The following is a 12,085-nucleotide window of genomic DNA, read 5'->3' on the forward strand; positions in this document are numbered from 1 at the left end:
AACTGTAAAAGAAAACCATACAGATTTTCAATTTTATGTCTACAGAATAACTAGAGAAAATTTTGATCACTTTTAATAATAATTAAGCAAGTTATTCCAATGTTAAAATCATTTTAAAAATTCAATGGCTGCCATCACTATGGCAACGGGCAGGAAATTTTGGACCATTTTTTAATTTATTGACTCAACTCTTTCAGTTATAACTATATGCTAAATATTATAGCATTAGGTTTAGAAATAAGCATTTTGGTAATTTTGGTTTTCATCACCTCGCCTATGCCCTTAAGTTGTCACCACATGACTAAACCTCATAAGTAGTTATTTGCAATCTCTGACAATTATCTGCCCTTTCTTAGTATATGGTTAGCTCTTAAGCATGAAACCATCTGTGACCAACAGTTCACCACCTATGGCTTGCTAATCAAGCGATTTACATAATCTTTTCCAGCTCATGCCCAGAAGAATTAGAGCTCTTTTGTTTTAATGACCTCAGCATTCAAGGGGATGATGAGGTTAGCAGTACGGCCAGCTGGCTTTGTTTCCCAGGGTGAGTCAGGTACCCGTCAGAGCTGGGTAAACTCAGTGACATCTTACTAACTCAACTCGTGAATCGAAAGAGACTTTCAGGTTAGTAGTCACAGATCAAGTACATAATTTTTTTTACCTACCATTTTGTTATGAACTAGTTTAATATTTGATAAGGCTAAAAATTAGGTATTCTTGCACGTTTTTGGGGGAGAAAAAATCATACAGAAATCAATTAAGTTTCACCAGTCTTCTTCTTCGTTCTTAATTTTTAGTATTGGAAGGGATTGAGGCTTATCTGCCAGAGGGTTCGAACCCGAGACTTTCGAATTTTAACAACCATGAGCTTTGCCGACTTGACCACGCCTCCAACACAATTAAGTATACGTGTCAACTGGTTATGCGCCATTGACTCCGATTTCAGCTGCTTTTCTTTTTGGATTCGCTTCCATAGAATTTGTCCAACCAAGAACAAACTACAAGGAAGCAGTTGTTTTGTTTTTGGAGTTGTCTCTACTAGAAGAGTGGCCGTCCCCTGCTAACGTGCCTCATCTGCCTGAGGGTTCAAAATCGAGACTTTTCAGTTTAGCAACCATGAGCTATACTGACTTGACCACGCCGACCCAGTCTCACCAGTAATAAGATTAGTATAATAAGCCTTGCATAGTAATAAAAATAAAAGAGTTTTACATAAATATTTTTTGTGAGGATTTCAATTTTTTTTAAATATCTTAACACGTACTTACATCTTTTAACTCTCGTATTGCTGTCACTCTGCGCCCACTACCGCTGCGTAATGTTTCATTATCCCCTGTGTCTTGGGAATCAGTGTCAAAGAGGGATCTCTTGATATTCTTTTTATCCTTGGTCTTTTTGTCCTTCCTGTTTTCATCATCTTCATCATAAGAAGAATCAGCTTCAGAATTAGTATCCTTTTTCTCTTCACCAGATTCTGAGTTTGTATCATTTTTTTCAGACTCAACATTGTCATCAGAACCAGAGTTTTCCGATTTCTTATCATATTCATCGTCTTCATCATCGTCTGTTAACTGAATTTGTTTTGGTAATTCAGTTTCCTCCTCAGAAGAGGAATTGTTTTTATTTTTTACATCTTCATTTTCAGCATCTGAGTCAGAATGAGAACTGGAGTCACTGTAGGAAAAGAGCATATAAATTAACTTTTTCAAGTAAAAAATGTAATATTGGTGGGTTGGGAGGGAGAGAGAGAGAGAGAATAAAGGAAGGGCAGTAAAATTTTTAAAAAAATAAAATACTTAAAAAAAAAACTTTTTAAAAAACCACGGTTTTCTTGTGGACTAAAAAGTAGAAAATAAATTTTTCTTCCGACCCTAGGGGATCTACCAATGACTGCTCGTAGATTTTGTGCTTCCTCGAGCTGTGCAGGTTCTTGTGATGCCTGTTCATACATTTGATGACAAAAAACGTGGGTACGTTCACCATCAAATTTCCCGACCCATCTGCCCGACCCACGTTTTTTGTCATCAAAAGTTTTTTTTTAAGTATTTTATTTTCTCCTTTTTAGTCCGTTGCTACACATGAAAAACATGCTTTTTAAAAAGTTTTTAAATAGTTTATTTTCTACTTTATCTAATGACTTGATTAAGTATGACTTGACTAAGTGTTTTTAAATACATAAAAATTTAGAGGATTTTTTAGGTACCCATCAGAGTTGGGTGGACTCAGGGACGGTCTGCTGACTTAAACCCGGATTCGAACTCGAGACTAACGGGTTAGCAGTCCAACTCTCTACCGCTAGACCACTCCGCCACTGATATAACCTCTTAATTTTGTTTTGATAAATCTGGATTGATAATTTATTTTTGCTTTAGAAATCATGTCCTCAATTTTAGGGTCCTTGGGGCGTAATTTAATTAAGCTAATTTAGGTCTCTAATTGCTAGTTTTTATGATTGCATCTGAAATTGTTAGGCGAAAATAGCCTGCATGCCGAATTTCATATCTCTAGAGCAATCAGAAGTGGGCTAATTTTCGTTGTCAATTTTAACAACAAACCCACAGACCACCACCCGTTTTTATAAACAGAAATAAAAACGCACAAAAAACGGCTGCTAAAACCCAGCTTAGTACTACTTTTCAAAAACGTTAAGTGTAATGTTGCATATTTTGGATAAAACCCCTCCCCCCATCCAACATTTCAAAAGTTCTGTGTCATTTGTGTATGGAGGATGACACCTTAGTACAACTTAATTTACATTTTAAAAATTTAATGTGTTTCATTACTCTAGAACTAATGTTTGATTGATGAAGAACCAAAGCTATTTCTATATTTTCCCAATAAGATCCAGAAATTGAGAAATGGTATTCAATTTATTGGCATTTTAACTCATTTTCTTGAATAAAAAATGGTGAGAATAGCTGTCATAAATACAAAATGATTTGATTTTATAAAAAAGGAAAAGTACATCTCAAGCAGTGGCTCACACAATGATCTAATAAGGAATATTTAAACTTGGAGCATACACTCATATGTGCATCTATACTTTAAGAAAACCTAAAGCACACACCCACACATATATATATATACATATACAAATTATACAGTGGTACCTCGAAATAAGAGTGCCCCTACAAATGAGATTTTTGATATAGCAGGAAACAGATTTGTACAGCAAAATACATGTTCGATCTTCGCCATTGATTATCTTCTTAACCAAACATTGTTGGTGATTTTGTTGATAGATATATAAAACAAAAATACTTTTGCGGAATTTGTTTTTGACGATATTCTATGCCTTGACAAAGTATGCAAATGACGACAGAAGGGATCTACTTGGGTTTACACGTACTTTTAAAATAAGCTAAGGAACCATTTTTTTAATAATTTGATTGCTTTTAGCAGATTTTTAACAGTAAGAAATGAATGCTGTAATTGATAAATGTAAAAAAAAAAAATTTTATATTTTAACTTTTATATAAAAAATAGAATTATGATATATCGACGTCGTGGAAAATGCAGGTTTTTCTTCAGGAATAAAAATTGTAGGTTTTTTACCTCAAAGCATGTATTTTGATATTAGTTAAAGTGAACTCTACTTACATTTATAAAAGAAGTTTTTTTTTTGCCGTATATATAATTTTTTTAAAATTTTAGCAGTTTTCTGTCACGGTTACTAGATCTTCGCTCTATTCACATGTTGTAAAACTAGACTTATCTTTAAAACAAGAGTACACTGTGAATAGCAAAGATTTCAAATTTAAGTTTACTTTTGACTTTAAGCCAAAAGTTTTATATCAAAATTAATTGATAATGTAATTATTTTGAAGTTAAAATTTTCAGTCTGGACTCTGGTTCTAACCTTTGCCCACTGAACCAGCTTTCGCACGACCTTCACAATAGTGTCGAGGGCTAATTCTAAAAATAATCGAGTCTTTACTAATCTAATCTTTATTCTTAGATAAAAATTAAGCACAATCGTTGAAATGCATGAGAAATATCGAGTAAATAATTCTTTAAAGCTATAGCCAAAAGAAGGTAGAACTTTATAATGCTGTAAACTATTAATCATTATTTAGTGTGACCTACTATTAAAATTCAAAGATTTGGTAAGCAGCTGAGTAGCTGACTACGCATGGGATATGACTGACATGTTATGAGATGGGGTAAGAGTACACAGAAATTTTTTTTTTTTTTAGAACCAAGTGCATTTTTTACTTTCTCGTATATACGTAGTATAGAGAAAGTATTGTAATCGTGCAAAAAAAAAAATCGAGATTTTTACAAATCTCGGCGTTTTACACCTCACTGATACGGAAAAACATAATTTTGCAATCTTGTCCGTATGTCTGTGTGTGTGTGTGTCTGTGTGTGTGTGTCTGTCAGTGTGTAAACACGATAACTTGAGTACCGTTACAGCTAGGTTGATGAAATTTCATATATAAGTATTTTATCAAAATCGTAGATCCGTATCAACTTTTGAGCGATTTCCGATAACCGGAAGTGGTACTTTTCCTACTTTGAATTTTTTAAAAGCCTATAACTTGAGTACTATTTCAGATAGATAAATGAAATTTCACATGTAAGTAAAAGATCTAATTCTCTACCTTCTGTTAAATTTTGAGTAATTTCCGTTGACTGGAAGTAGTAATTTACGCTACTTCCGATTTCTCAAAAAACTAATGTAAATTTTTAAAGTACTAATAATATTGCGCACTATTATATGCGTTTTTATTCGACGTTTGCTTGGTGCGCAATGTTTTTTTTATGAGATTCTATTCTATTTTTAAAAGTTTAAGTATTTAAAATGGATTAAAAATCATAACTATATCCCCAGTTACCATCCCCTGTTGTTTTATATAAGATTATTCGAGAAAGTTTAGGGGAGATCACTACCGGTTTATTTAAACATAAAATCCAAATATACTAACATATTGGTTGTGGATTTTAATTTCATTATAGATCTAGTCACTAACTTCAGTTTTTAAAAGTGATTTTGCTTCTAGATCTAGCATATTTTTAAAATTATGTAGATTTAGATTCTAAATCTATTTGACAGATTTGTCAGTAAAATGAGGTTACCACTCCCACAGACACAGATTCTTAGGTTTGTCATTTGATCTATTATAAGTAGCATTAAAACAACTGCATCTATCATCAACATTGTTTTAAGGGCCAGTTCTAATTAAACATTCTGTTCATTACCAATTCTAATGAAATCGTATCAGGCCCTAACACCCAGTTCACCTAAACTACATTTTGAATTAGGCCACGGACAGTCATAACTTTTATTTGATGTTTAAAGTACTAAACAATTATAATTAGCCATGTAAATGCTGCAATTATAACAAAAATTGGCTTATAAGGACAAATTTTACTATTAATGTTTTATATATGTTTAACTCTGTTTCTTAAAGCCAAAATTTTGAATATTTTTTAAAGGGGAGTGCTGTCTTTTTTTCTAAATGGTGACATTTCTTTTCTATGTAATTATGTTGTTGATATTGTGAAATTTTAGACCTCACTACATTGAGATGTAAAAAAATGCTTGCAGTTGAGTGAGTGTAGTTAATCTACATTTTGAACGTGATGGTAAATATCTAGTGCTATAAATTTTTATATTTTTGAATTCCTCTATTGTTAAGCAACAAAAATGATATATATTATGTTAATATTTTTTACTTTAAAAATTGACCCTAAAGGTAGACGTTTGAGAATTGGATCTATTTCCTGCCATACACGAGCTCTCTGGTGAGGTAAAACTTGCTTTGACTAGAGCAAACTTTGAGATATGAGTAACCAATTAGCAGATTTAACAGCTTGTGGAAAAGAAACAATCATAAAAAGTTGCAACTGTTGGTGCATCAGAGCTATTTAATGACAATAACCTAACTATTTCCAAAACATTCTGAAAATTAGGTTAATTTTAACAGTCTGCATGAAAAAGTGGGGAAGATGAAAAGCTGAAGAAAAAAAAAAAAGACCAGCAAAAAGAAAAGCAGTGACGAAAATTAAGCAAAAGTAACAAAACATTTTTAAGTAACAGGTTCAATTCTGTTTGATGAAGTTCTGTTAAGTCGGCTGACTTCCAAAGTAAATACACCTTATAAAACTAGTTTATTTTTTTTTCCTATTTAACAATATTTCTCATTTTAATTTATAAATACACGTTTCTTATTTTAAAAACATATAAAAAAACCAGCGGTTGCATTTTGGGGACTGGAAGGGATTAATAGAATATCAATTGATTTCTATCGAGAAAATAGCTATTTTATATACAAGTAATGTTGCGGAACTAATTAAAATCATAGCTTGAGGTATCACGGTGTGTGTATATATATACATACACACACACACAAAGAAAGTAATATTCGGCTGTATGTTTTTTTATTTAAGTTAATATCGTATTATTATTACAGGAAACAAAAATTAACAAAAGTGAAAAATGTTACTTGTACCGCAGCAATGCTACCTTAACAGCAATCTCTATTGCCCCTTTATTTGTAGTAGACATTTTATTACATTTAAAATAAAAGAATAGGCCACTTCACCTACATTTTGCCTTAATTGCCAACAATCGTTGAAATGCATGAGAAATAATGAGTCAATAATTCTTTAAAGCTATGGCCAAAAGAAGGTAGAACGTTATAATGCCGTAAACTATTAATCGAGGGACGGCTGTTATGGAAACAGGAGCCATTTTACTCATTATTTAGCGTGACCTACTTTTAAAATTTGAAGATTTGGTAAGCAGCTGAGTATAGAAATCAATTGATATCCCATGAGATGTTTAGTTTTCTTATTTAAAAGGAATTAATTTTATGAGCAAATCACAAAGCAATTTAAATCGCACAAGTGCATTGTGGAACTGCATATAACCTATTAAAGAAATAAAAGTGACATTGTGAAACCCCATACAACATAAAACAATAATATAAACTAAAACTCTCAAAATGGTTTTCGATCATAATTGCATATAAAACACAAGTTGTCTGCTAAATGCTAACCTTGATTCAGACATGGAGTCTGCATGTCCATTGCCTAGAGAAAGGTTTTGATGATCCGTCTCTAAATTGTCACTAGTTTTACTACCACTTGGCCCAAATAAGGGGGTAGTCAGATCAGGTAACGAAGATAACCCTACCTGGAGAAAAGAAAAATTATGTAAAATGTTTTATTTCTCACAAAATACCAAGTGATACAGTTTTTAAATAATCAAAGCAATCAAAAGAAATTATCTTAATTGTTATTTTATATGCTAAAGGTAAAAACTTAGACGATAACACTAAAATTAGTCTTTTTTGTTTTTTTTAAATTCAGAGCTAAGTTCCTATTATAACTCAAAATAGCTAAAAAGGGTCCCCTTTAAATTCCTGATAAAATTGGTTTATTATGTTTGCATGTGTGTGTGGGAAACAAAACACAAACAATTATGGTGCAACACCTTCAATTACAATGATAAAAATTAAAAATTGATTAGGGTGTGGGTATACTTTTAAGATGATTTAAATAACAATTTGCAAGATCTAAGCTATTATTACAGTTGTTTCTCAAATCAAGTGGTAAAACCTCATATACTTAAATCCAGGCATAATCATTTTAATTCAAAATCAATATAATTTTTCATTCTTCATTTGGTAAAATGTTTCTTCTTTGTTTAAAGGAAACTTCGTACAGTGAATCAGCTGCATCTTAACTTTAAAATGTATTAAATACCTACATCTAAATCAAAGAGCAGGCAGCAGTTACCCATTGTACAACAACATTCACTGAATGATTGATATAAATATTTTAATTATGTTATGCATACATTTTGTATCCTGAATGTTCGATAATGAATAATACTTAGCCTAAGTGTTTGAGACAATTCTAAATACATTTTAACAATTGCCTACTTCATTGCAAAAATGTTTCCCACAGCTATGTAGTATGAATGTTTCTATAGAGAAAAGTTTTATTTAAAAATAAAGTAAACTATGGCAAAACAAGACTAAAGAAAATGTGGCACGTTAATAGAAATTCAATTTCAATAAAACAAGTTAAAAACAAGTAAATTGCAAAAATGGGTACCCGATAAAATTTATTAAAATCAAGGTCAAATGAAAGTCAAATATATCATATTTGAAATGTAGTACTTTTTTTTATGAAACACATTCAATTATGGTTTTAAAAAAAAAAATTAAGTAAAAAACAACTCAGATGTAGATTCATTTTTAAGGTAAGTTGGTCTATGAGTTTATGTAAGAATTCAAAACCATGAACACCATTGAAGCAAAGCTATGGGCTGGTTTAATTTAATTTTTGAAAAACATTAAAATATTGTATACAGATTCTAGAAAAATGAAGTAGTTTATTTTAGAATTATAATTAATCAACAATAGGCCCTATAAAAAATTATTGAACTTATTTTTTTAAGGTATCAGCCAACTTGAATAACAGCAGAAGCAAAGGATATATACTGTTTGTAAACTACAGCAGCCATAAAGGAATACAACACCAATTTATTTATGAAAACAGATCCTGAACATTTAAAAAATTATACAACTGTATAAAACTTGACAATTAAGTTTTGGACCTCGCTCATATCTGTAAATGTCTGAGGCTTTTCAAGATGGCGCCCAGGAATATGCTGCCTGAAAATGCACTGAGAACGCGCATTCCTGACTTAATCACGTGCTATTTATGACCCAACCACATCAATATTAAATTGCTGGAGAAAAATGTGTTACAATAAGGATTATTGTTCAATGTATACACAACAAAGGTGGATGCATTACGGACCTTAAAAATATTTTTAGTAAACCGCGTTTAAAAACAATTTTGAATTTCACCATTCAATAGACCTCTTTGGATATAAATGTAGATCTACCACTTAAAATACATTTTAAAAGATTCTTTTAAAATCATTTTTTAAAATATGAAATTATACAGTATATTTAACATACATCCATAAAAAGCTATGATTTCTCAATTTGTCTTGTAATTTGAAACACTTTCATTTTACTGTAAGCGACGCAAGGAAAGCACAACAAACATGGCCGCCATTGGTGTGAGGCTCTCAGGTGCATTATGGGATTCTTTTAAGTGACGCACCACGAAAAGCTTTGATGTAAGTTTCATATGTTGCGGTTTGATTCGACATCGCTGCTTCATTTTGAACAAACATTATATGCATGCAATCATGGGATTTGACAGATACTAATAATTATATATACATATTTTGTTCATCTTTCGATACGTAACTTACCATTTTAAATTTATTTTTAGTTTTATGTGAGTTTTTCAATAATAAGTAATTTAGAAACGGTTGAAAATATTTTATTGAACCCGCCCGAAACGAAATTTCCGAAGCCTTGCAATGGCACGTAACAGAGGCGTAGCGAGGGGGGGAGGGGGGGGGGGGACATATGTCCCCGGGCGCCGACCTTAGGGGGGCACCAAATTGAAAGTTTGAGGGGGGGTGTAAATGAAAAGTTCGAGGGGGGTGCAAATCGAAAGTTTGAGGGGGGTGCAAATGAAAAGTTCGAGGGGGGGTTGCAAATCGAAAGTTTGAGAGGGGGGTGCAAATAAAAAGTTCGAGGGGGGTGCAAATCGAAAGTTTGTCCCCGGGCGCCGGGTAGGGTCGCTACCCTCTGGCACGTAAGGCGTGTATATTCAAGACCAATGGGTTTCCATAAAACATTACTCGAATTAGCATTTCTAATTTATTAATTTATAATGGAATCATTTTTTAAATAAAACTATAGGCCTAAATATAATTGTTTTTTTTTTAAATCATATACGTCAAATGAAGTGTTTCAGAGGTAGCTTCTTTTGAGTAATTACATAAAACCAAAATATTAAGTTCTTAAATTAAATTCTTCCGAATGTAATGAAATAAAATTTACGTTATAATGTTTTCTTTTTAGTAACCAGACAATTATATTTGCGTTGTCTTTACTCATATTTATTTATGTCAGTATGTTGCTAAAAAGAAAATATACCAGCCCAATTATTACGGCTTCTGTTTGAGACAAAAACTACTAACATTAAATATGCAGGTTAGTTGTAATTGTGTTTGGGGTGGGGTGGGGCGAAAGTGGAAAAGAGGATTTTGGTCTTACGGCATTTTGAGACCACTCACTATAACTATTAGATGTTTTCCAAAAATGACGTCACACTTCTGATTGTGGTCTGAGCCTTGTGTGAAGAAGAGAAGGGAAGAAAATGAGCCGTTTTACTTTTGCAATTTAAAAAATCCTTTTAAAATTTAATCTTTTGATTAGCTTTTTTTTAAATTATTATAACTGATCAGTGAACACTTAATAATGATCCAGATTATAAAAATAATTCAGTGTTAATGGTATTATAATATAATAATGATAAATTGTGTTTCAATAATGTCATGACGAAAGAAGGGGTTAAAAATGGCAATTGTTATTAAATTAATGGACTTTGTCATGTGTTGTATACGTGTTATTGAGCACGCTTGTATTTAAATATATTTAAAACTAATGTATTACAAATAAAATGTCTCCTCAGAAAAAGAAAAATACTAACAGTTCCTTAATAATTAAACTTGTTTTTTAAATATTTTCGAAATAATAGGAATTTGAAGATATCATTTGAAATGATACTGGCAGAATACTCTACGACCAACTACGTGCATTAAAAGACTACACTTCGTCACGCATGCGCCGCATCTTACTGTATTTTTTTTCTTGTGCTTTGTCCTTGCCCTCTAGGCCTATGAGGATAAACGAGGGCGGTGTATTCTTCGGCTGCAATCGATCGCACTTTACTTTGTGTGCGCCCCCCCCCCCCCCCACACCCCGCCCTCCAATGAACTTAACTGTTATTTTATTTATGCTCATTAAGGCCTCTAATATGTTTCGATATTTTTTTCAACTAAAAAAAGTTATCGATCTATCTACAACGATACATATTAGACAATACAGTTTATGATAAACATAGGCAGTGTTTCTTCCAGACTTTTTTCTCCGGGGGGGGGGGGGGGGCTATATTTTTTTTCAAACTGTTAGGTGTGTCTGTGTCTCTTTCCTTTAAGCATCTTTTGGCACAATATTAGGCATACGAAAGTCAGAAAACAAATTAGTAAAAAAATAAATTAGCAAATGTTAGAAAATGAGGCAGATCTACTAAAAATAATATTATAGCCTACGACTAAGAAATGAAATCATAAACAGTATAGCAAAAAGTCAATTTATTATTTAATCTGAAAGTTTAAAAAATTCAAATAGTAGCATGTAGCCTACAAATGTAATACGTTTTGTATCAAATATACATTTAGTAGCTTTAACATTATGTTAACTTTGTGGCTCTTTGCATTGACAAAATCACATAAATTAATCATGTCATATGATTGTCATTTCCCGCAATATAAGTCATTTTCAATAGAAAGCAATGCAAGGGCGGTAGTCGTGCTTGTCCAATCATTGACCGCCGAATCTTTTTTATGCTTTTGAGTTTCGAATAAGATTGTTCACCTTCAACACTCGGGGGGTCGTCCATAAGGCTCAGTCAATAAGGCTCCTGACAAATAGGCTCCCGTCATTTTGGCTCCCGACATATAGGCTCCCGTCATTTAGTTTTTTCCACAAAACGGCCCCCGTCATTACGACTCCCGACAAATAGGCTCCCGCCATTTAGTCCCCTACATTATAGCGTGGGGGAGGAGAAGTGCAAGACTGCCGGGAACCAAAAAGGGTTTGCTCTCGACCCCAACCAGATATTTTGACTTTAAGCTGCGGCCTTCACGTGGCTTCGGAAGAGTGCCACTAGTCGGACCATGCTCATGACCCCCCTAATGGGTGCGGAATGGCTAGTGGTAGCCAACAGCAGCTAGAGGTTTTTAATCTGGCCGAACGCCCCCCACGATCAAGCTGGGTACCAGGCGGTAGGACGACGTCCCGCGTCTGGTGGGTGGGGAAGGAAAGCCCGGTGAGAGCCGACGGAAGTAGCGACCGATGTGTGGTAAACTCTTGTGGTCGGAGTTTGCTACACTGAGGTCTGCCTGACTAATGGAAGTCAACCTTCTGAGCCGGTTTCCGTATATAGAGAGAGAGTTTCTCCACAAAACGGCCCC

At 33.1% G+C, this 12,085-nt stretch overlaps 1 protein-coding gene across 5 annotated transcripts in view; it reads right to left on the minus strand.

Annotated features, from left to right (window-relative positions):
• The window catches only part of LOC131955913 (chromodomain-helicase-DNA-binding protein 1), a 53,113-nt gene extending 44,056 nt beyond the window's left edge, over nucleotides 1-9,057 (minus strand). For 2 of the 5 annotated variants that reach the window (XM_059320261.1, XM_059320231.1), the window contains exons 1-3: nucleotides 8,576-8,659; nucleotides 7,008-7,144; nucleotides 1,272-1,677 (exon numbers count right to left, since the gene is read on the minus strand). In XM_059320261.1, the coding sequence (XP_059176244.1) occupies nucleotides 1,272-1,677; nucleotides 7,008-7,144; nucleotides 8,576-8,584 (552 nt within the window). In that variant the 5' untranslated portion in view covers nucleotides 8,585-8,659. Of the gene's footprint in view, nucleotides 1-1,271; nucleotides 1,678-7,007; nucleotides 7,145-8,575; nucleotides 8,661-8,945 lie in introns of those variants that run through there. The other 3 variants (XM_059320239.1, XM_059320247.1, XM_059320254.1) reach the window with 3 other exon arrangements.
• Between the last annotated feature and the right edge of the window lie 3,028 nt (nucleotides 9,058-12,085).

The sequence above is a fragment of the Physella acuta genome, unplaced genomic scaffold (assembly GCF_028476545.2).
Source record: "Physella acuta isolate Inbredline_101_S28 unplaced genomic scaffold, ASM2847654v3 ptg000079l, whole genome shotgun sequence".
NCBI classification, from domain to species: Eukaryota; Metazoa; Mollusca; class Gastropoda; family Physidae; genus Physella; species Physella acuta.